The sequence below is a fragment of the Frieseomelitta varia genome, unplaced genomic scaffold (assembly GCF_011392965.1).
Source record: "Frieseomelitta varia isolate USP_RPSP 00005682 unplaced genomic scaffold, Fvar_1.2 scaffold_154, whole genome shotgun sequence".
Classification (NCBI taxonomy): Eukaryota; Metazoa; Arthropoda; class Insecta; order Hymenoptera; family Apidae; genus Frieseomelitta; species Frieseomelitta varia.
In genome coordinates, this window is record NW_025109239.1 from 690,327 (window position 1) to 716,954 (window position 26,628).

At 24.0% G+C, this 26,628-nt stretch overlaps 1 protein-coding gene across 10 annotated transcripts in view; it reads left to right on the plus strand.

The window, feature by feature from the left end:
- Positions 1–26,628, plus strand: part of LOC122535921 (GTPase-activating protein) — a 35,193-nt gene that overhangs the window by 8,481 nt on the left and 84 nt on the right. The window contains exons 1-17 of one of the 10 annotated variants that reach the window (XR_006308303.1): positions 2,223–2,348; positions 3,478–3,598; positions 3,685–3,954; positions 4,271–4,427; positions 4,547–4,734; positions 4,863–5,198; positions 6,814–7,015; positions 7,131–7,349; positions 7,428–7,552; positions 7,627–7,758; positions 8,216–8,257; positions 8,356–8,462; positions 8,559–8,802; positions 8,866–9,207; positions 9,382–9,600; positions 18,476–18,669; positions 18,901–19,169. Coding sequence is in view for 8 of the 10 variants with exons in the window: in XM_043667847.1 (XP_043523782.1) it covers positions 2,294–2,348; positions 3,478–3,598; positions 3,685–3,954; positions 4,271–4,427; positions 4,547–4,734; positions 4,863–5,198; positions 6,814–7,015; positions 7,131–7,349; positions 7,428–7,552; positions 7,627–7,758; positions 8,216–8,257; positions 8,356–8,462; positions 8,559–8,802; positions 8,866–9,207; positions 9,382–9,928 (3,087 nt within the window). In the remaining 2 variants the exon portion in view is untranslated. Of the gene's footprint in view, positions 1–500; positions 721–2,222; positions 2,349–3,477; positions 3,599–3,684; positions 3,955–4,270; positions 4,428–4,546; positions 4,735–4,862; positions 5,199–6,813; positions 7,016–7,130; positions 7,350–7,427; positions 7,553–7,626; positions 7,759–8,215; positions 8,258–8,355; positions 8,463–8,558; positions 8,803–8,865; positions 9,208–9,381; positions 10,374–18,475; positions 19,171–26,321; positions 26,494–26,628 lie in introns of those variants that run through there. The other 9 variants (XR_006308302.1, XM_043667897.1, XM_043667905.1 and 6 more) reach the window with 9 other exon arrangements.

Genomic DNA, 26,628 nt, shown 5'->3' on the forward strand with positions numbered 1-26,628 from the left:
GCTACAAAAAATATTGGTATTGTATTTATTGTAAAATTTATTTACTAATTAATTACATCCAAATATATCGAATTTTATATCATTTGATAATACTTTAAATATAAATATAAATTTAAAATATATATATTTACAATATATATATATATTTTATTTTTACAGTAACAAATTTTTATAACCAGTATGAAAGTATTATCAAATAATACAAAATTTGATACATTTGAATTCAATTAATTAGCAAATAACATATATACATTAGTAAATAATTACAATTAATATATTATTATTAATATTTTATTCACATGAATATTTTTATTATTTGAGTATTATTTATTTGAATATTTTTATAGCCTCATTTATATATTGTAATTTATATATTTCGATATTCATAACATTTACATATGTAAATATTATTTTTTTATTTTGTTGATATACAAATATAGAAAATAAAAGAAATTAATTTATTATACATGTTATTTACTATTATTATTATTTTATTGCAGTTGTATAATAATGACAGTAAAAAAAGTCAAACAAGAAAAAGTACGAAAAAACAAGAAAAAGAAGAATGACAAAGGAGGAAGAGAAAGGCAATGTGGTTTATAGAGTTCCACAAAGAGTGAGGAGTAAAGAGAAACGCAGAGGAGAGGAAACGGGCTATTGCGCCATCAGGAAGTGGCTCACCACTTACACGAGTGCAGTTAACCATACTTCAACATAGAGGTTGTTCTCATTCTACGACAGGCAGACAAACTTAACGCATTGAAATAAAGATAGAATATAGATAGCGGTCAAGACTGATGTGATGAGAAGGATAGAAAATCATAGGAGTAGTAATTTTACTCTGCACATAACGTACAAGTATTCAAACAATAATTTATAATTTCAATTTGACAAAAGTATACAAGTTAGTGATGAATTAATAATTATAATCTATACTTAGTATTTTTTAGAATTAATAGATTAAATTAAGAGTAAATTTACATTACCTTTTAATTAAAGACATAATAATAACATGTATTATTCAAATATTAACTATTATATTTGTGTACTATTGAAATATTAATACCAGAAATTTCATTTATAATTCAGAAATTAATGAGTCTAAAAATAAAGCTTTAGATTCATAAGTTTTGATAATTTAAACACTTTTAAAAGCTAGCTTTTAAAAACTGATTTAATTCTACTATAACATTTATTATGCATAGCTGTGAAGATTATAAAAAATAAAATTATTGCAGTCCGATTTATCTACATTTTTTAAATTAAAATATCTTATCTAGAATAAACAAGTATTCGGCTACTTTTAAACGATTATATATACAATGAATATTGACCATCAACTTTATAAATATGCCTCTTTCTATTCTTTAAAACTTAAATATATAATTTCATACTTTAATATAAAATGTCCTCTAATATTTATGCAGTTTATTAATATTCTCTTTCATTACGCTTTAATATAAAGTAGTGTAGAAAATTTAGATGTATATTCCCACTAACATTCGAGTTCGATTTCACGAATTTTTAATTTCTATAATATCATGTATATACACGGACAAACACACATGTATATTTGATTGGTCGATTGATTTACTTGTTATCGCTCAGGAAAAATATTTGTAAAAATATTTGTAAAACATATCTAAATTTTGAAATTAAAAAGAATCACCTTATTTTACAGGTAATAAATTTTTTGGCAACAAGATAAAAATAATTCTAAATATAACACAAATAATATTAATTAACATTTAGTACTATGTCGAAACAACTGAATTTATAATTTTTTTTGGTATTATTAGATTTTTTGATAGTTACTTTCAATATTTTTATTATAAGAAAGATGCAAATTTAAACATTTCTTATAGTTTAGCAATGTAATATATCATACAAACATATTATGAAATATACATATAAATAATACAAATAATTAGTAAAATATACATAAATGCAATATTTTAAAAATAAACAATATTACTTATTTTGCAACTCTACAGTTATAGTTTTCATAACGAAAAAATATTTTAGATTGATACTCCGAACAACTTTTTCATTTTTTTCTTCAATTAATGAATAACAAAGTAATGAGTAACAAAATTATATATAAACATTTATCACATATTTTTACAAACTTATTTCTATTTTACACATGTTAACTACAAATTTTCAACGTGCACGTTATTTAGGTTGGGCGCGCGAGTAATTTGGTACGATCCTGTTTGAAATCCATTCACAGAATGAACGTACCGCCTTGTATTCTGTTCATGTACTCACTCAGTAGTGTCATGGAGGTATCATGGCCGAAGAGACGCGCCTAGTTCGCGTAGAAGAAAGACTAAAAATTAAAATCGGTACGAAAGCTTGTTAAGAACATCGTTTACTAAGAATGTGAAGTTCCTAAGAGCTGTACGATGCATTGATATTACAATAATATATCGTTACTTCAAAAATGTTCGAGGTGCTATTACACGCGTACTACTTGTTTGGGGCTCGGATTTGTACCGAGTTCGATTTTTTTCGATTATTTGATTTTACTGTTCAAATAAAAGGTGCTATTTTAAAAATCATTTTATTATTTCGTATACGAACTTGTCAGATCCGCTGTACGGTCGTATAGTAGTGGTACTTCTGCTAAACTTTAGTGATCAACACACGTAAGCGTACATTTTCGACTCCCACGCACCGTTGTCCCTGCGCGAATATATACTTCTTAGTTAGCTATCACTAAAAAGAACTGATTATACTTATTATCATTCAAGATTTTTTTAAATATAAAATAGATATTAATTAAATTCGTCACACATGATGAACAATTATGAATTTCCTTCTTCATTTCAATTCAAAATGTTTCGAGAATTATTTAGTTTAGTTTACGATACAGTTCTATACACGTTCGTATTACAGTAAACAATAATGTCTTATTTATTGTATCTGTTATATCTTACAAGAAAAAAATAACTTTTACTACGTAAAAATGATATTCTTTATATATATTTTCTTCATATCTTCTTAACTTATTATTAATTATTTTTTCGTTTAAATTATATACATTTCCTGATATGCAGTATTTTTATTGCAGTATTTATATTACTTAAATAGGATTGTTTGACTTTTATATACATATAATGAAATAAATAAATTATAATTAGATATTATAATTAGACAAGATTAATATTATTAATTTATTATTTGAATTTATTTTTATAAGTTTTATCATCATAATTCTTTGAAATATATTAATCAATTGTTACTAATATTGAAAATGTTTTGAACTATTAAATATTAATAGAATCGATTTGACAAAATTCTTGTTAATTAATTTTGTAAAAAAAATAATTTTTTGAATGTTACAGTAATTTATATTTTTAGTTTTTATGAGAATACAAGATTGTATTTAACTCGCAAATGGAAAATTAGTTCATTAATTTGTATCAAATAAACATTTAGTTTATAAAGAGATATTTATTTTATTATATTTAGGTGAAGTGAAAAATTTACAAAGCAGAAGCCATGGATCTCCTGGTGCAAGAGACGTTTATTGTGTATTATCTCTTGATCAAGAGGAAATATTTAGAACAACAACAATGGAAAGAACTCTCAAGTAAATTTTATTTCTATATTTGTTTAAAACTGACTTATTAAATTTTTACAAGAATATCTACATAAAGTGTTTATATTTTAATATAGTCCATTTTTTGGAGAAGAATTTCAATTTGAAGTACCTAGAAAATTTCGTTATCTTGGCATTTATGTTTACGACCGTGATAGACATTTAAAGCAAGATAAAATTTTGGGTAAGGTAGCAATAAAAAGAGAAGATTTAGCAGCATATCATAATAAGGAACACTGGTTCCCTTTGAGACCAGTTGATGCTGATTCTGAAGTGCAAGGTAAAGCACATCTGGAACTTGCTCTTCAATCTCAAATTGGATACAGTCAACCTAAGCTTACAGTAAGGTAATTTAATTCAATAAATAATTAAAAAACAAGTATTGTTAAATACTATTACATTAAGTATAGAATTATGATGTATATGTATGCTTACATACATATATATGTAAGCATGCACATGTCTGCATAGAGTTTTGTTTCATGTGTAATATTGTTAACCAATGTTTGAAATAAAATAAGTTACTCTATAATTATTTATCAAGATAAACTGAAGATTCTTAATTATTAAGATAAATGCAAGATAAAATATAATTATTTATTAAGATCTAAATCAAAAATTTTTAATTTTTAATGATAATAACCATAATGTTTTTTTTTGTAGGATAATAGAATGTAGCGAATTAACTGTCAAAAACAGTGGTTGTGATCCTTTTGCAACTGTTACAGTTAACTACAGTAATGGTAAACAAGTATTAAAACGCACAAAAATTAAAAAGAAAACTATATCTCCATATTTTAATGAAACATTTGTTTTTGAGGTAAAATTAGCTAATTAATAAATATATTTATATATTTTATTATAGTCTAATTACATTTTAGCTGCATAAAATTTTCATTTTCATTTGAACAATTAGTTTGTTTTAAATTTTATTTATAGCCAGAAATTATAGAATCCAAAGAGAAGGATATTTCACATTATCCTCTTGAACGTGGTGAAATTGGTGAAGTAGTTGTAGGCTTATGGCATGCATCTTCCGGTATGGGAGAACAACCAGCTTTTCTTGGTGAAGTTAGAGTTACTTTAAAAGGCTTGCAAAAACAACCAACTAACACAACAACTGCATGGTAATTTTTATATTTATTTTCAAAATGATTTTTATTAGTAACTTTTTTATATTTTTCAAATTCAAAAATTTTATAATACGATTGTAAAAAGTTATTGCAATTATAAAATTTTCATTTTTTATTGTTAGGTACTTTTTGCAACCTCGACAAATAAAACATCGTCCAAATAAAATTTCAAACAGTTCTACATCACCTGGTACACTTCCAGGCTTGGGATCTTTGCGATTAAAGATACATTATACAGCGGATCATGTTTTTCCATCAGCAACGTATGATAGATTAAGGAATTTATTATTACAGAGTGTCAATATTCAACCAATAACATCTTCTGCTGTTTATATTTTGGGAGAAATTGTGGCAAGTAAAATGGAAGCTGCTCAACCATTAGTTAGGGTATTAGTACACTATGGACAATTGGTTTCTGTAATGAGAGCTTTAGCTAGTCACGAAATTTCTAAATTAACGTAAGTAAATAAGTGCAGTCTTAATTTTAATAAACAATATAAGCATTTAGTATAATATATACAAAGTATTGATCATAATAGTCTGATAACAGAAAATTTGCAAAAACAATGCTATAAATTCCTCATTGGTAATAAAATTTTAATAATACAAATTTTTAAAATATTCTTATTTTAATAAAAAATTAAAAAACAGTTCAGTAATATTTAAAAACTAATTTAGATAAAGTTCTTTTTGTTAAATGTAATCCACTCTGATTAGCACTGATTAGCTCTTTTTCTGGTCTTGTTGCATTGAATATTTATAATTAATCAGAGATATTTAAAATAAAATGTTTGTGTAAATATTTATTAACTTATTAAATGTTGAGATAAAATGTGTATATAAAACTATAAATTTAAATATAATTTTAACTCTTTGTTGAAAATGAATTGTTTTGGCAAATTTTTAATTTTATTTATTCCAAGTAAATCATTTAAAATTGAAAATTAAAATATTTTTAAAACTGTTAATTGTATCAAAAAATATTTCAAAGGAGATATTTTTCTGTTTTAAGAATATAGTAATTTAATTAATTAATTAAAAAGCAGTGAGCGAATTGAGAATATATAAAGGTCAATCTTATTTTTTTAAGTACAAGAACTCTTTTAATACATTAATTAATTCATCTGAGCATTCCCTATAAAAAAGAATCAACTTATAGTTTAGCAGATATTTTAATTTTAATTTTGTAAAATTTATCGTATGTAAAACAAAAAAAAGGCGTGAAATAATATAATGGAGATAAAAAAACAAATATAATTTTATCGTTCTGTACTTTAGTGTATAAGACAGATTTTATAAAATTAAAATTAAAATATTTACTAAATTAGTGCTTCTTCAACATGTATAAATTAATATTTTTTATAGAGAATGCTGAGACGGAATTTTATGCATCAAATATTATATAATTAAAATACTATATTGTCATTCTGCACATTCTACACATGATCTATATGTTCATTTACAAAATTGTTAGATATATTAAATAATGCTCTTCTTAAAACCATTTCATTTTGTTTTAAATATTTTTCAATATAGTTAATTTCGATAATATTTCCTTAAGCAATCCTTAAGTAATCTTAAACGATTTATCCTGTATATTTTTATTATTGATGTAATATATCTATACAAATTGTGGCAAAATAACATAGATGAATCCTTGAAAAAAAGAAAAAAATATGGGATATAAATTATAAAAATATAGAATATTAAATAAAATATAACATTTTTTTATTCAAGACTTTGTTTTCGAGAAAATAGAGTTTAAAAATCAGATGTAATTGTATTTAGTTAATTCTGGAACAAAAATTTTTATCCAATTCAGAAGCTAAATTCAAGTATATTTAATAAATTTTTAAATTTAACTTTCTCTAAAATAAAGCCTCAAATGAAAAAATTTTATTCTATATTTCGTTCTTACTTTTTTTTTTACAAGGAATCACCATCCGCTTGGATAAATCGAATTTGTCTCTGATATTACTAGTCACTACCTAATATCCTGTATATTATATACATACCATAAAAATATCACATATTATTTTACATATATAATATAATTTATAATTTTTATTGAAGTGATCCAACAACAATATTTCGTGGTAATACATTAGTAAGTAAAATGATGGATGAAGGTATGAGATTAGCAGGCCTTCATTATTTACACAGTACGCTTAGACCGGCTATGGAACAAGTTTTTTTGGAGAAAAAACCATGTGAAATAGATCCAACAAGAGTAAAGGATGCAAATACAATTCAAACCAACTTGACAAATTTAAAGGTAAGTAAAAAAACAGATTATTATATAATAATAATTTTACTAATATAATATAATAAATAACAAATTTTGTTATTATGTTGAATAATATTAATTAAAATATTTTATAATTTAATAGGAATATGTTCAGAGGGTATTTACTGCTATTACTACATCTGGTATACGATGTCCACCGTTAATGTGTGAAATGTTCTGGTGTTTAAGAGAACTAGCAGCAACACATTTTCCAAAAAATAAGGAAGTAAGATATTCAGTCATCAGTGGATTTATTTTTTTACGATTTTTTGCACCTGCAATATTGGGTCCAAGATTATTTGATGTTACTACTGAGCAAATTGTAAGACTGTCATTGAAGAAAGAAACAATATTGGTGATTTCTAGTGAAATTGAAATATATTATTATTATTTATTTCAGGATTTCCAAACTAATAGAACATTAACATTAATTTCTAAAACAATTCAAAGTTTGGGAAATTTAGTAAGTTGTAGAGGTGGAGCTGGTAGTGTTTGTAAAGAAGAATATATGGAATGCGTGTACAGGTACATTAGAAATAAGTACATTTCGTAATTTAATTTGTAAATAAATTTTTATTATTTAAATATTATTTCTTTAGGGAATTTTATACAGAAAAGCATATACAAGCGGTTAAGCAATTTTTAGAATTGATATCGACCAGTAGTAATAGCGGTATTGCAAAACAACGAACAAGTACTCAACAAGAACAACCAATCGTATTGAAAGAAGGGTATGTATAATGATTATATTAATATACATTTATTATAGCTGTTACTTGTTTACTTTCTTATTTTATATTTGAAAAATAAATATTTTGGACTCGATACAGATGAGCAAATTTTCTTGCGGGATTATTTTCCATACATTTCAATAATGCACTGAATTATACAAGAAAATAAGCAGGCAGAATTGTGACAAATGAAAATTAATTGTCGTGCTCTTTTTCGTGTTATTAGAATATTTGTGAATATTATAACATTCAAATGAAGAAATAAAGTCGCACGAATTAAGTTACTCATCTGCATTGAGTTTTAAATAATGCAACAATTAAAAGTTTGTAAATATATCGTTTATATATTACTCCCTTATGTATTCATTAAATATTAATTTTAATAAGACAAATTAAATAATAATGTTTTTTTAATGATAACAAAAGTAACAAAACTAACAAAAAGTATTTATAATAGAATATATTTTCTCTTCATGCATACTGCTGATTGTAAGAAGAGGTTTGTAATAATATTTTATATTTGAAATTTTCACATAATATTTTATCATATAAAATAAAAATTTTCATATTTTGTTTATTGTTATTACTTAATTACAGAATAATGATTAAAAGGGCACAAGGTAGAAAAAGATTTGGTCGAAAAAATTTTAAACAAAGATACTTTAGACTTACTACACAAGATCTAACTTATTCAAAAACAAAAGGTAAATGGAATATATTAATTTTTGAAAAATTAGTGTTATAATTTTGAGTTTATTAATCTCTATAAAATATTTAATATTTGATAACATATTTCATAGGCAAAGAACCTTTATGTAAAATACCACTTGAAGAAATATTAGCTGTTGAAAAACTTCAAGAAGATTCATTTAAGATGAAAAATATGTTTCAAATTATTCAATCACAAAGGGCATTATATATTCAAGCAGGAAATTGTGTTGAGGAAAAAGAATGGATTGATATTTTAACAAAAATTTGTCATACAAATAGTAATCGATTAGAAAAATATCATCCAAGTGCATATGTTAATGGCCATTGGCTTTGGTATGTCATTGAATATAATTTATATTAATATATCTTTCAATTATTAATAAATATTGCTTATAGTTGCAAAGCAGTAGCAGAAATTGCTCCAGGATGCAGTGAAGTATCACCGGGGGTAGAAGCTGGATTGCGTATGGTTCTAGATCCAGATCGAGATTTGCAGCGAATACATTCTTTAATATTTACAAATATGCCGCGACTTGAAACATTAATGAATGCTTGTGAATGTCAAGCTGTTTATGGAGCTAATGATATGTGTATTATACCGGGTGGTGGATCTCTTATAGAAGATGTGCCCTCTTGTTTTAAGACTTTAACTGCATTAAGAGAAGCTGCATATGCTTTACAGCATGAGCATAGAGCTTATTTTAGAAGATTAGCACGCGATACTAAATATGGAAGCAAGTAAGTTTATTAAAATTATATTATATTCTTGATATTAAAATAATAATGCATATTAGATAATATTTTCTAATCACAATTTCACCACAGTAATCGAATTTTATTATTTATGTGTTATAGTATAATATAATATATTTATATATATTTAATATATTTTAAAAATTATTATTATTATAGGCAAGCGCCAATTGGTGATGATAATTACCTTCATTTAGCTGCTAGAGCTGGATTTGAAAGTCAGTTAATAAAACGTGCTTATGAAATAGACAGTTTAAATCAGCACTACGCAGAAACAGATCGTTGTTATGATAGCGGATTTTCCAGACGAATAGAGGATCAACGATCATACGATGAAACATTTAGAAAACGTCTAGATTCTGGTTCAATACATCGTAGGTATGAAAACGAAAATAATTTACTACGACGGTACGAAAATAATATTGACACTATTAAAAGTATCCAAAATGATCTCAGTACATTTGATCATAGTTTAAATAATACATTTAAAACAGATAACTCTGAAAAAAATGTAAATTTAGAAAACAACAGAATTTTAGATAGTTCCAGTTTTTTAACAACAGATGGAATTACTATTTCTAATACATTATCAAGAAAGTTTAATAGCTATGATCATACCAAGATATTGAAAGAATGCACAGTAACAAAATTCAAAAGTGACAAAACTGATATATCTTGTAATGCTTTGAATGATCATACTCATTAATTCATTTAAATTTTAAAAATGAAAACATGTTCCTATAAAATTTTCTAAGATATTGTTTCATATGTTCATCATGTGTGATAATGTTATCCACATTAAAGGCACAATGTAGTCTTTAAATTCATATAAAACATACAAGATTATAGTTCTTATACAGTATATACAGTTTAAGTGTATATATCAGTAATTTTCAAGCTATTAGAAATATAAAAAATTATTTATATTAAAAAAGTGTTCCTAAAAAAAAACATAAGAAATACGATAGAAAATTGAGATTTTGTATGACATATGTAAGTACAGTTGTAATCCAATATATTTACTAGATAGAAACATATGAAAAAACAAAGTTGCATTATATGCATTGTTTATTGGTAGCTTAAATGAAAATTTAAATGTTCATCATTATTTCAATATGTGGAGTGAGTCATTGTTAGATATTAAATTTTGTTCCAGTGATATGATAGAATATCACTTTTTTAAAACAGTTATTTAAATATTAAAAATTTAAATGACCAATGATCAATTTAATTAGCTTAAAGTTACTCAAATTAAAGATAAACTTTTCATCTGAGTATAATATATATTATACTCATAATATATATTATATTCAAAATATATATGCAACTCTCAAGATAGTAATTTAAAATTTTTTATTATTTATTTTTTTCAATTTAAATCTTTTATTCAAGGTTTTAATTTAATTCTCAAAACTTTGAATCTCATTTCATCTATTTCCATCTTTGTATTTTTTTCTCATTAAAACATGTATCTTTCTCTGACAACACAGACCAAGTCTCGAAATTCTTAATCAAATTCATGACATAAATAAATACTCATAGAATTAAAAATGATGTTTTTGAAAAAAAATATTCCAATCAGCATTGTTAGCATTTTATCGAGAGTCAGGAAATATGTCGATATAATATAGTATAATGTTGTCTATCACTTGTGTTCTTTTTGTGTTCAGGATAATGCACTTTTGCTTAAAAATTTGGAGCACGTTAAGATTAGAAAAGATATAATAATTTCTAACACTATTTTTTTTGTAGTATTGAAACATTACTTAATTATATTTAAAATCAAAGTTATAATTATAATATTCTTATTTTTTAGAAAAATTTATGTAGAAGTTTTAGAAAGAAACTTATAAAAAGAAGTTTATTCAATTTATTCAATTTATAATGTTCCAAACTTTTAAACAGTATATGTATATATGTTTTAAAAAAGTGGATTTATAAGATGCGATAACAACATAATAAAGACGATTAACGTATAAAAATGACGTTTGAAGCTCATTTTACAAGCTACAAACAATTTAGTTTTACGTTAAAAATATACTATATAAATTAATAGCTATATAAATTAAGTATCTTTTTTTCTATTTTGTGTTTCTCATTCTAACAAGGGAACTACCGAACCCTGAATCGCCGATTTTGATAAAATTTGGCATGAATGTAATTTTTAAAAAAATATTCGACCCGTATTTTTTTTTATCGGCAATGGTTGATATTAAAGGAGTGAAAACTACCTTCAAAGGGTGCGAAACATACTTTATAAAATATCTCGGATTTTTAACGACAAATTTAATGGTGTATATCGTTTTGCAAAAAAAACCTTCTGTTTAAATAATATATTTAAAAAACCGTATTTTTGATCAGTTTTTTCAAGTAAATGTCAACAAATTTTCTTGAATATTTTTTTATGAATACTACATATTCAAATGCAAATTACGGATAAAATAAAATTTTGATTTTTTCATTATAAAAAAATTTAATATTTTCAAATCTTTCTCGCTGGATATGCAAAGCAAGGTTACATCTTCAATATCAATCAGTGCCGATACGGGTTGAATATTTTTTTAAGGCCCGGGATTACCCACCTGGGGGTCTAGTGCAGGTACATCCCCATACTAGACTCCCACGTAATCCTGGGTTAAAAACTACATTCATGCCAAATTTCATCAAAATCGGCGATTCAGGGTTCGGTATGTTCCCTTGTAAGACAAATTAAATATAACAGGCAAAATTTAATTGTCAACTGCCCTTTAAGGTGAAGAACATAAAACATGAGTGATATAAGAAGAAAAGTTTTTTGGATAATTCATTGAACGATTGGTAGTGTATTTCTAACGTAAAATTAAATTATTTATAATTTAAAAAATAAGCCTCAAATGACATGAATTATCTTGATGTCATAAACTTTCACAAATTTTCTTCATTATTTTGATATCATGTATCTTATAAATATTTTCCATATGTTTTCAACATATTCTTCACTGCTTAATTGATAAAGTGATCAAACTTATCTCTTTGTCCATAGACATTTTCATTTAATTTATCTGAAGTACATTGTAATCTATTTTCTTATTTCTTTATCTAAATCAATCTCTAGCTATTTTAGAAAGTTCATTTTGTATTTTATGCATTCTTTATTTTGATCCAAATATTTCCAATTTCATTTTTCTATATTATTATTCTCCTCTTTCAAATAAATCATTTTAACTCTTGTTCGATTTTTATGTTTGTGATTTATTTTAAAACTCGTCTAAACTTAAATAAATATATAATATAAATCCACGTATATAATCTAGGAAAAATCTATAAATGATGAGACGCAAAATACAAATTCAGAGATGTGTCTTTTGTCTTCCATTGAAGTAGGAAATAATATTTGTACATTATCCACGTATGCATGTTTATAAGTTGGGACGAACCTTTTTAGTTTCCTCCAATTCCTGATCTTGAATCAACCATCAATATTAACCTTTATCATCTTGATACATATATATGTGTATGATATACACATCCTTTCTTTATGTTCTAAAACTTAATATACAAAAATTTCGTGGCATTTTTTTCATCAATTCGTTAAAAAAAAAAAAAGAAAATGAGAATCTTTTCATAAAACGAAAATCCCTGATATCTTTATGTGATCGCATTCCATCAATCAAATTCCCATTAAATTACGTACTCATTATTGGTTTCAAATATTTCACATTTATAGAGTACAAATCAAAAAACTAAGTCCTACTAATACTTTACTTTGCAATAAGTATCTCTTCTCAATGGTACTCTAACGCAGCTTATTTATTTAGACCATAAAACAAGACAAAACAATGTATATGCACTGATAATTAATACGAAACTTAAATTTAATGATAAATTAATAATTACTATGAAAAATAGGATATTGCTCTAAATGGCACCGGTGACGATCGAGGCGTAATTTGGTGGATATCATTTGACGAGGTAGTAGATCTGAATTAAAATCTTAACTTCGGAATAGGATGTATCAGGAAACTACCGAGATATTCGAAGTGGTACTGATGGCTGATTGAAATAAAATTTAGTGGCTATTATAAAAAGAAATGGTAGATTTAAAATCTAAAATCTTAGTTTCGATTAGTTAGCGATCCATCAGTTCGGAAGATAAAACTTCTTACAATGATACGAATTCATCTGAATTCGATCTAATGACATTGTTAACGATCGATTGAATCTGACCAGTAGTTATCTATATTAAATCACTATCGATATTTCTCTTTGAAATAAGCTGATTGTTTTTTTCGCTCATTTAATATTTTTATGCTTGAATTTTAGGTATATATCATATTTTATTTAGATATATAGTTCACTCATATTTGTAGTAATTGCCAAAGACAGATTCTAATGGAGCATTCAGATGATCAATATATATTGTCAATATTTCAAGATTCTCAGTATTCTCGTAAGTAAAAGATCCTTGGGCGGTCAATACATAATATATAATAATATATCGATCGTTGAAATGCTCCTTAATAGCAGCTTATACTAGAGATCATAACTGTATTAATAATGCTGAAAAATTGTCAATAAATTAAACTATTATAACTTTGTAAAAAGAAAATCATATAACAATTTATTTGATCTCATTTTGAAGTGTGAAGCCTTTAACAATCTTGAGTTAATTTTTTTCAAAGATGAGTTTGCACTTCGTAGTGGTTGAGAAAGTAGTGATACTTTTTTCTCAAAAATAGTAAAAATTCAAACGTTTCTAAAAATATTAACAAATTTTTTTTCATAACTAAATCCACCACGATCTTGAAAATTGACATCGTACGTACATATATACGTATGGTATCAATTACGCGATTTTCTTTTCAATCATTTTATTGAACTTTTAGGATTTCTTGAACTTTTATTATTTAATCCTAATAATCAAAATTCACTGAAATTACGAAAAAATTGTACAACAAATTTTAAGAGGCCATATCTCTATAAAAAGAATATAAATTTAATTTAACTTACTGCATGCATTGAAAACATCTTTGAAAAAAACAAATTCAGGACTATTAAAAAGACGCTTTAAAACGTAAAAATATTACATATTTTTTACAAAGATATAACAGTTTAAATAGCTGATAATTTTTCATTGTTATTGATTCAGTTGTGTTCTTTATTCTATATTATACATAGGGATTTGTATTTTTGAAACATGATTTCCCTGAGCTAAAATTTTATATTTCAGATCTATTATTTCAAATTTCGTCTCGATTGACTACTGATATTATTCAGAAGTATTGCCAAAAAATACGCTAATGTTATATAGTTTGTTATAACTGTACATATAATTACAACTATCATAGAGAAATGTAAACTTTGCTGAATTTTGAAATTTTATTTACACAAGAGTAATAACTAAGCTGCGGATTTTTATGCATATTTTATGTAGGAAATTTTCAAGTGTTGAAATTGCACATAATACGCATGATATGAAAAAATATACGAAATATTCAAGATACAGTGCTTTTTATAATATTTAGTACGTAATACAGTTTCCTACCGAGGCTCTGTTTTCTTAAAATTATGAATTTGCATAAGAATCCGCAATCTACAAATTTTTCACTACATTGTGACTTTAACAATTTCTAATCCACGTTATTTGAAATTATACTACACAAAAGCCTTCTTTAATTCAAATTTTATGTCTTAAATATAAGACTTGAATCATGCTTAAAGATTTCAAAGTTATTAACAAATTTTATATATTCTATTCTGTGATAAAGAGATTTCTAATATATTGTTGGTACAATGTAATGTAATTTCAATAAAATGTTAATTAATTATAAGAAACCTGCCAATTCGATTTTGATATAAATAGATAAGAAAACAATTGCAAAGGAAAATCATCTAGTTAATTTTTGCAATAAAAAGATTTTTATAGAATGTAAATAATTAATTAAGTAATAAAAAAATAATAAAATCGTTTTAGTTCCAAACGATTTAGATTCATGATATGATCAAATGAGACGTGTAAAACGTTATTTTACAATGAAATCGTGCGAATCGACTTCTGCGAAATTTTACAATACAGCTGCTTTTCCTATGCAAATTATTATGGCGCGGCTATAATTGTTCAACTGTTTCCCGTGACCGATCTTCGATTGTAATTTTCGATGTGGTTACAATTTGCGCTCGCATCTGATTATCATTGGATATTTTTCTGATTGGATATTAGAATCAAATGTGTAAATTTCTGGTCATAAGTGACATAACTTCTTCATTGTTGGGATTTTTGGTAAAACAGCTCAATCTTCTTAGAATGTTTTAAGCCAAAGTAATGGCAATAATTTCCATATGTTATGATAAATAATATTACTATTATTATGCAGATAACTATCATGTGTCACTGCATATATGTTACAATAAACACGTAACTTTCTTAGACGTTGAATTATTAACTGGTCAAACTCATTAATTTTTTTATTCGCAGGTTGTTTAAATCCACATTCTTCAATTTAGTTGATTTCAGTGATCCAATTTTTAATTTTATTTTTCCAGGATTCAAGTAGCAGTCACTTTTTGTTATTGAATAAGCACTATATCTTTATCTGATGCTGTTTCTCTTTTTATAAATGAGTGTTAATATTATTGGATGTTATAAAACATTAATTATTTCTTAGATAGATTCTCAATTTTGACTTTGACTTTTATAGTTTGCAGTCTTCAAGTAGTAATTATTTACTATATCAGATTAATTATTCTGTGGTTTTCTAAATGCAAATGTTTGCACATACATACCTGTCATCCAAATATTCGTTACAATCTGACAAACCTAACAAGAATAACAAAATGTATTTTGTATTGTGGTAAAATCAAGATGGTTTATGTTTTATGCAGGGAAAGATTGATAAGTTTCAAATCTGTTAGTTATACAGATCGAATGTAATTCTTTTTGTAAGAGAAAATCTCAAAATAGACATTATAACTTTTGTAGCAATGATGATGCGCAATTTTATAATATTTTATACAGTTTATGAATTGTTGACAAGTTTTTGCAATCTGCTATTACTAGTAATTATAACTTGCTTTTATGATTACGTAATTTGTCGCAAAGATCTTTCAGAATTATCGCTAGATTAATTGCTTCGGTATATTTATTATTATACTCGTCGAAGGCACGCATGTAGAGAATTAACAAAATGGTATAATACTCAAGTGTGATTAATTCTAAAGACAGGCGAGCTAAAAAGCTATTGGTGTGAATATATTTATTAATACTCCATTCTATTTAAAACGATTCCAATAGTTTTCAGATTGTAATGAGTTATTAAAGTTTTCTATTATGCTTGATATTATTTGTATATGCAATTTTAGAAGCGTTTGCTTATTATCTTTTACGAGCATTTCAATATTGTTGAAATAATATTGGACATTGTTTGCATCTACTGTCTTAATTAATTACTTTAAAATATAGGAGACTGAGGCATTGTAAATTGAATGTTGCGAATTGAATAGTCATTCCCAATTTATTTAACTAGATTTAATATATTTTACGTATTTTTTATATATTATTTACGTTATTTTTGATATGTTTTAATCTTTTAATATTAGATGCTACTTTTCCAATGATAAGGGATCCTGCAATCACGATCATTTTGTATCGGGTAATATGCTTAAGTATTAGATCGAATATAAAATTAGGTCCCTAGTTAGGGAGGAATGTTTTTGAAATTTTGAATTGTGACAATATTATTATGTCAAATCATCTAAATATAAAATAGTGAGAATGAATCTATCTTCATTCTCAATAAAAATTTGTTTCAGTAATATCAATTGCTAATTTGTAAAACAATTTATCAACTGTAGTAATTATCTCCGTAGATTTTGAAATTTATCTTGTTCATTTGTCAGGAATGATAGATTAAAATATATTTTCTTATTTTTAGTAATTGCTTTATCATTCTCATTAGGTTAACTGAAATTCAATTATCAAATTATTGAAAAATCATCTGACATATTGTTGCAAAGTATCATTTGAATTAGTTGTTGCTCTACTCATTTCTAATTTGGAATATTAATCTTTTTTTTTTTTTTTTTTTTTTTGTTTACTTTGATGAATTTTATTTCATTTTTAGCATTCTCAGCTAATCCAGTTGATGCTTCTAGAAATAATAACAAGAGTACCAATTTTAGAAGTATTAGAGTTTCATCTACACAAAGTGTAATTTCGACTAATGTAATTGTTTTACATTTGATCGACGACCTTTTTGAAAAATTCTATTATATAATTCTTTATTCTTTATATCATGATAATCATTTAGAAAGGCAACTTCTTTAATCTACCGAATATTTTTGATTTAGCGATTTGTCTTCGTTTTTTTAATATCATTTCATCGTATCAAAATTTCGTTGTTACTCAACAAACTGTTTAATCTGTAAGATCTTTGTTTATCATTCAATAAGTCCATTTATTACATTTCATTACATCCTCAGTCTCATAAGACTTTCTCGATTCATATAATAAAATTTAATAAAATCGTGGTAGAATTGATTTTGCTTATTATTATGTTTTTTGTATTTTGAGAAACAGATCTGAAAGAGAGCATCCACGCTTTTGTTAGCTAATTCCGGTTTTTTTATTGCTTATTAATATTCTAATTTGAGTAATTTGAAACTCTACTAAATCAAAAATATTTTAAAACTCTCGAACACAATATTTTCAGTATTTATACTCATAAGAATGCCACAATAACAATGAAATTAGTAAAGCAACACTTACTGAAAATGAAAAACAATCACGTTTTTTGCAAAGATCTGTGGCATTCAAACGATTAATCCAGAATGCACCATAGACTAATTAAAGATTTAATGACACCTTGATTTAACATATCTATATCATATCTTTTTTATCTTCATATAATTGTTATTTGAAATAAAATACAGTATCCGAAATTTTATTTTTCGAATATCTTACTAATCGACTTATTGCAATACAATACTAATTATAAGCCAGTGATAATTTTCCAGTTATTAGCAGACATTCTGTTCTGGTAATATAACAGAAAACAGTAATTAGAATCTGCTGCATATTTTAACCGTAAATTTGTTTGACGGTATAATTCTTTTTTTAATTTAAATGATCAAATCGAAGGCTTGTAATAAATACGATATTTGTTACGTTAGGCATTAAAATAGAGTCATCATTATTTAATTATTGCAATGACCATTATTTGTCCCCAAATATATGTATGATTTTATTAATTTTACTGTTTTTTTTTTTTTCGACCAGAAAAAACGAGAATGCAAGGTAATTAATTATAACGTTATACGTTTATAAAACATTGTCAAGTAGACGTCGTAGTAGTCTCAAATAGAACGTAAATGGGGACATCAATTACTTGGAAATTTCGCTGAATCTTCTTTCGGAATTCCTAACAGAAATTCAGTTTTCTGAGATGAATGGATGAAATATCATTTAATAGAGTATGTTTATTATTATTGATATAGATAATAGAATTACAACAGAATTATATTTCTTGTTTTAACTGAGGAAATGCTTGTTCTAGTGCCATTTAGAAATTTAAAAATTCTATTCTCAACACTAAAGTTTTTGAATTCAAAAATAACGAAATTACTAGTCAAATTACTATTAGTCAAATGTTGCAAAACTTATTGTAACTTCATTGTGTTGAATTCGACCGTTATTCCTTTCAGCGAATTCAGGGGTTTTGGTGGTGTTTGAAGATGGAAAAAGTTCAATGAATATATAAGAATTACGTGAGCCAGGTTTAGTCGGTAGTATTATCAAGAAGTGATCGATATCGATATATTAGAATAATTAAGTATAGGATTTAAATTTTGTTGATGAATATCAAAGTGATTGAAACTAAGTTGATGACTGTTTACGAAATTGTATTCTCGTTTCCTATATTCTTTTTATGATGTAATTAATATTTTTGCAATATCGGCATTGGGTTTCTCATTTGTGTAGTTATTTTTCTCGAATTGATTGAAATTAATCTAGTTATTTAGTTAATTAATCTAGTTCTTTAATATTCATACATATCATGATTTCTGGTAAATTGCAAATTTGAATTATCAAATCATAAGCAATAATCAAATTATATTTACATTAAAATTATAAACATAAAGTTTCTTCTGTGATGATTGTCGCAAGAGTGTTATTAATATTGGTAAAATCACGGAGATATCTAGATATATGAATGAAGCTTAATATAAGATCATTAATTGTGGCAATTTTTTCATCAGATATTCTATCATATCTATTTGATACGTAGATACCGCTGAGTATATGAGATAAAAAGTTCCTTAAACGCTGATAGAATTGTGAAACTTTTTGATTTCATTCTTGTTTGGTGTAATATAATTTTTTTTATTAATAATTATTAATATACTTTATATTAATTTATATTAATCTAATCTTTTTGTGACTTTTACTTCCTCTAAATCAAATTTGATTATTTTCCCGGTAACATCGGCAATGTCGAGACACTGGCCGCGCACCAGTCCGAAGACTTTTCTAAATCATTCAATCGATAGTAGGAACGGGCGGTGTGTACAAACAGGGGGCAAGGACGTAATTAACGCGAGTTTAATCCAGATGTGAAATTATTATACATGGAATTGATTTCTTACTTTTGCAATTGTTTTCTTATTTTACAAAAATTAATAACATTGACTAATTCAGGAGGGAAAATTAATAACATTGAATGACGAGGAAACATACCGAAGTGTCAATTATCAATTTTGATGAAATTTAGCATAAATATAGTTTTCGAAAAAATATTTGACATGTATTTTTTTTTCGGCAATCGTCGATGTTGAAGGAATGAAAACTACCCTTAAAATTCGGGATCCGGATCCTATTTTGTCAAATATCTCAAAAATGATTGAAGATACAGTTTTTGTATAAATTGACAAAATCAGTGTTTTTTAATGACAAATTTAATGATGTATACTATTTTGCGAGTGGTGTATTTGTTGGTGTGTTTAAATAATATATCTAAAAAACTGTATTTTTTATAATTTTTTGCTGGTTTCTCCAAGTAAATGTTAATACATTTATGAAAAGTATATATTCAAACATAAATTATGGATAAATTGGAATTTTGATTTTTGCATTATGAAAAAATTCATTATTTTCAAATTTTTTTTCGCTGGATATGCAAAGCAGGGTACAAGTGCGAATAACTGAACAGATATTTCATTTTTACGAATGAACATCGGTTGTCAATAATAACCACAAGAATATATGTATGTTGTGAATGTGATGAAATAAGTATGCAATGCAGAAAAGAAAATTGCGCATTAAGTGACGTGGTATTGAAATACATCATTCGTTCAATCGAATCTGTAGACAAACATTCATGGGCAATGTATATATGCAGTTGTATTTTTATGTCTTTACAATTACATGAAATAGTTCTTTTAGTTAGATATATAATTTGTGTTTGAATATATACTTTTCATAAATGTATTAACATTTACTTGGAAAAACCATCAAAAAAGTATAAAAAATACAGTTTTATAAATATATTGTTCAAACAATGGTACACTAACAAATACACCGTTTGCAAAATGGTATACATCATTAAATTCGTCATTAAATAACACTAATTTTATCAATTTACACAAAAACTGTATCTTCAGTAATTTCCGTGATATTTGACAAAATATGTTCCGGACCTATAATTTTGAAGATAGTTTTCACCCCTTCAATCGACGATTGCCGATGAAAAAAAATACATGTCAAATATGTTTTCGAAACCTATATTTATGTCAAATTTCATCAAAATCGGTGATTGACACTTCAATATGTTCTCTTATGAATCTATTTGTTTTGTAAATGAACTTTTATATAGATTACCATCAGAAAAGTAGTAATTGATATGTTCGTTCCAGAAGGTTTCTTTACACGATCGTGAAATGTTTACTTTTTTTTAGAGACATTTTACGAATTATAGAAATAAAAAATTTTTTCTGTCTTTTTCGGAAATGAGAATACTTGACGATTATTACTCATAGTACGGCTTCTCTTTCTTTCGGAAACGTCAACTTGCATTGATGCAGCAATTTATTTGAATTCTTCCGATCTCAACATGTTCAACATTGATCTTTAAGATTTGTTATTTATGTTCTTATATTCGTTTAACAATTAAAATTAACAGTTACGCTCAACGTATCTATAAGGCTGAGTTTCCGTTGGATATTTTATTTGTAACACTAAATTTATGTTGAAATTTACACAAGTATACAAATATTTTTTTCCCGTTATTTGTTCGTTTTTATAAGTCTATAATTTTGCGGACTGCTTTGCGAAATATTGGTTGAATGTCAAATGCCGAAAAAAGAAGTTGATTTCTAAGTGCCAAAAGTATCTTTGTACTTTTTTTTTAATATACATCATCGCAGAAAAAGAGACGATTTAAAAAATGAGCAATCTAAGTGAATTTTACTTTTAGTGATTAAAAGATCGTTGAGATCACTTAAAGAAAATACTCATGAAAGTGAGAACTGGTCCAGTGCAAGCAGTGAGTTGATTACTGATAAAGATAGTCATCCAACAACAATTCTTTAAAAAAAATAGGAATATTTCTTTAAATTCTTAATAGACATTCTATTTTTTATTGTTTATGTACAAGGAATGGAAATGTTGCTGTGTAATCAAAATGAAAACATTTCTCTGAGTATCTCAAAACCTTTAAAATATAAACAAACAATTTAAAATAATTTTTTTTAATAGAAAAATGGAATATGTAAAAACAGATTTTTAAATCACTTTATTTATTGTTTTTTCTTTTCTTCTTGTAAATTTCGAATTTATTTCTGCAGAAATTTATAAATTTAAATTACAAACGAAATTAAAATTAAATAAAGATTAGAATTATTCATAACTATGTTCATAATTTGCATATGATCATATTTTATATTTTCATATATTTCAAAGTTTTATGATATTTAAAACAATCACATAATTATTTGTATTTCGAATTATACTCCATATAATAAAAGATAATTAATAGAGAACATCCATGGTTACAAGTATAGAAAGCTTTTGTACCTGAATGATGTAAAATCATTAAAAAGATAATTTAAAGATTTTAAATTATAATTGTTCACAATATTTTTCTCGTTCATTTTATTCGTTCAGTTTGTGTTTATAAAATCCTAAAATTTTATTTGCAATCTCTATTGCAAGAGAAATTTGTATTATGTGTGTAATATCAGCCTTATATCTATCTAATTTGAGATTTTTCTTCATCATCCAAATATTTTGATACTATATATGTACTTGAATTTGTCTTTCAATAATATTAATCATTAAATGGATTTTTGTACTAACATTGAACTTTGAATTTTAAAAAATAACACAAAAATTTATGCTATAATAGGCTATAAATTTATAGTATAATTCCATTTTCATTTTATACTGACAGTCCTATTTCTTGCCTGTTTGTTCATAATATATATTCTTTTATCTGTGAAATGGTATTACAAATTTTATTAAAAATCAGCAACTGTCACTTAAATGATGTCTCTTATTAAGCTATACGACATAATTTCTAGAATCATCTTAAATGATTTTTCTTTAACAGTCTAATAAATTGTTTTATTGTATTGCTTATTGCATTTATAAATTGTTTAATTTTATATTACACTATATTAGGTATATTAGGTAATAAATTTTCTTTTTTTCAAATACGGAACTGATAATAGGAAGTATATGTTTTTATGTTTTTAATATAAAAATTTAGTACATTCTGGATAATTTAAGAAAGTTATGAAAGACTATTAAAAAAACTACTAATTAACGTGATTTATAATTAAAATGCATAATTATTTGATTTATTAATTATGAAAAATGTAATTTAATTTTGTATGCCTTTGATATTATTTGTAATGAATTTGACGTTAAATTAATAAATTTTTTAATAATTTTTTAATAATATTATAAATTAAATATTCTATAAATAATTAATTTTATTTCAAAATTGTTTCCATTGCTTATTTTTCTTCTTTAAATTAACTGATGTTTTATTTTAATTATGAAAATTAATTTTCATAATTATGAAATTTTCATTTATTTAAATGAATTAAATTACTAATTTATTTACTATTTCTTTATATAAAAAAATATTAAGGATTATATTAATTTACTTTTTTAACTTATTGTGTGTGTTATCACTTCAACATATTAAATTACATTACATCATAAATTTATAACAGGTCAATTATTGATAATAGCAATATAATTATCTAATAATGCTAATTAAAATTACTGTCATTAAGTGATCATTTAATAATAATTAAAAAAAAATTTTAAATGAAATATTGGATTTTTAAAATTGGTTTAAAAATTATTTATTTTATAAAATAGAAAAAATGTTTTATTAATATGATTTAAAGAATATTATTGTCATTTTAAGCATTAAATGAATGCACTTCTTAAAATTAGACAAATTAGACAATTTACACATTAGATTATTATAAAATATTTATGTGTATATATAAAATACAACAAAAATTATAAGCATGTATGTTTTATATAATTATCTTTTTTTATTAGTGAAAAATCCATCTAATATTCTTGAAAAAAAAATTTCTTATATAGTGTTTGTTTCGTATCAAATATATAATTCATGAGTATTTGTATTTTTAATATTAGAATATTAAATATAAATAAATTTTCGTTCAATAAAAGACAATTAATTAAATTTTAATATAAGTTTAACATATATGTAAGATATGAAATAAAAATATAGTTTTTTTTACATCTTTTTTACAACATTTCAAAGGAAAATTTGAAAATGGAACGAATTATAGGATTATATTTCTATTTTGGTGAATTATGATGATTGCAATAAGAAACATGTATTGTTTTACTTTAAAAAAATTACATTACAAAAGTAATTTCAGTAAGTGTTGAATCATGAAATCTTAAACAAAAATTAACAAATTCTTATTAATATATTTTTATACCAAAATTAAATTGGATAACTAAACTATTTATAGTTTTAACTTAAAATGACTCATTCTATATATTTTAAATTCAATATTTTTTATGCAAAAATTTATTATTATATTTAATTAAATTATTTTTTATGTAAACAATTTACTTTTCTAATATATTTCAATATTTTAAAAGCATTTAAACTAAATATACTGTAGGATTTTATCTTATATGATGTTGATTTTTCTTCAATGACGATTTATGTGTATATTTTTATTAAATTACACAAATTCTGTAATAGCTCCGTTATTAATAGAAATATGCGCAATATGAGCAATATTTCAAAAAGTGATTAGAATATTTTAATAATTACCATGCACTATAAAATATGACATTTTAAATAAATCTTTTTTTATTTATTTATTTATGTTTCATTATTAAAAAAATTAGAAATATGTATCTATAAATAAAATAGTGAACTATATTGTTAATAGATTAAATTAGCACTCTCATTATTAGAGAAATATTATATTATGATAATATTCATCAAGATATTTATATATGTACAATATATTTTTAACTGAATTATTATTTTGTTTATATTTTTATAAAATTGTAGTTTTATAAAACTTTTATTTTATGTTGTGCTTTTAATAATTAATGTGTATAATTGTAATTTATAGGTGCTTGTAAAAAGCAAAATATATGTTCTGAATATTAGAAAAATTTTATAGACTGAAATCAAATAATACAATACAGTATCAAATGTAAAATTAATACAAGTTAATCTGTACATAGTGGTATTATAAATATTATTTTAATAGTAGTTTCTAAATTCGTTTTTGTATCTTAATGTAATATAATAGAAGAAAAATATGTATAAAATTATAAATTATATATGTTATATATAATTATATTAACATATTTTGTTAAACTTTATAAGATTTTCATTTAATTTATTCTTTTTTTTCTTTTTTTTGTAATGTGTACGATTTATAAAACAGATATATATCTTTCGCTGCATTTATTCTCATAAAGATGTCTTTAGATTGAAAGTAATAAAATAGACATACATTCCTTCCAGAAGAAATATATAATTTTATTAACATATTTATTCATGATTGACTTTTATATATTATCAATTTGTTTAAAAAAAATTTTAGAGATATTTCACACACATACTTTCATTTTTATACTCTAAATTCTAAAACAAATGTCTCATGTGCCATCTTTCTTCCTATATGTAAATTTTATTCAACATTGTAATGTACATAACTTTTATATTTGAGATATTTGTTAGTTGCATTATATATAAATTATACTGTTTAAAACTTAAGTTTCATATAATGATTAAAAAAAATCCACTGAAATTGATTTAAATAATTTTAGTAGATTTCTAGAGCAGAATTATATTCAATATAAATAACACGAATGTAAAATCTAGACTTGTATCATACTGAACATATACAATAAATAAGGTTTACTTCAAAAAGGAACCAAAACTCGTAGTATGTGTGACTATAAGAAATTAACATATTGGTTATTCAATTATAATAAAGTTATTCAATTTTCTTTCAGAATATCTTGTATACTATTTGTTTTAAATGAATGAATAAAATAAATTTTAAATGTTTATGCATAAGATTTGTAAATATTGTTATTATTATATTTTCATAACTTAAAATTAAATTTTTAATATTTGAAACATTTAACAAAAGGTTAATATTACAAGGCTAATATTATAATTATAAAATGTTATGAATATCAATAAGACTGCTCTTTTAGTAAAGTTTTATTTATATTTTGTTCAATTTGTTAAATGTTGTTTATTCATTATGTCTTTATTTATTATCATAGAAAATATATATAGTTGTGATATAATTTTATATAATTTTATTTAAGAGTACAAAATTTGTAATCAACATCTTGTTACAAATCTTTTGGTTTTTTTTAAATTATATTTTACTTAAAAATATACTGCATATCTCAATAAATATACAATCTTTTTTCAAAGAATATATATTCAATATTAATTATTAACTATTTTATAAAATTATATGATAAATGAAATTTTTATATTAACAGTCTCGAGTTTTGTCAAATAACTTCAAATTGTTTTTAACATGATAAAGATTTAATAAATAAAATGAACTTTTTTTTACAGAAAAGTAACCAGATAATTGAAAGAAAAAGAGAAAGAGATTGTTATATAACATATTAGGATGATTAATAAACAGTAATCTGTTTATATCACATGAATTATTGATCTTATACCTATAATGTAAAATGTAAGCCATATTAATATTTCCTGAAAATATGTAGCTAATAAAATAGTATATTATATGTATGTATTATATTTATGATATATTCTGATTACACTATGTTTTATATATATTTGGAATATTTTTTAATTCTTCTTAAAGTTCATTTTAAAGTTTTTGTAAACTGAATTGTGTTTGTAATTTTGTATT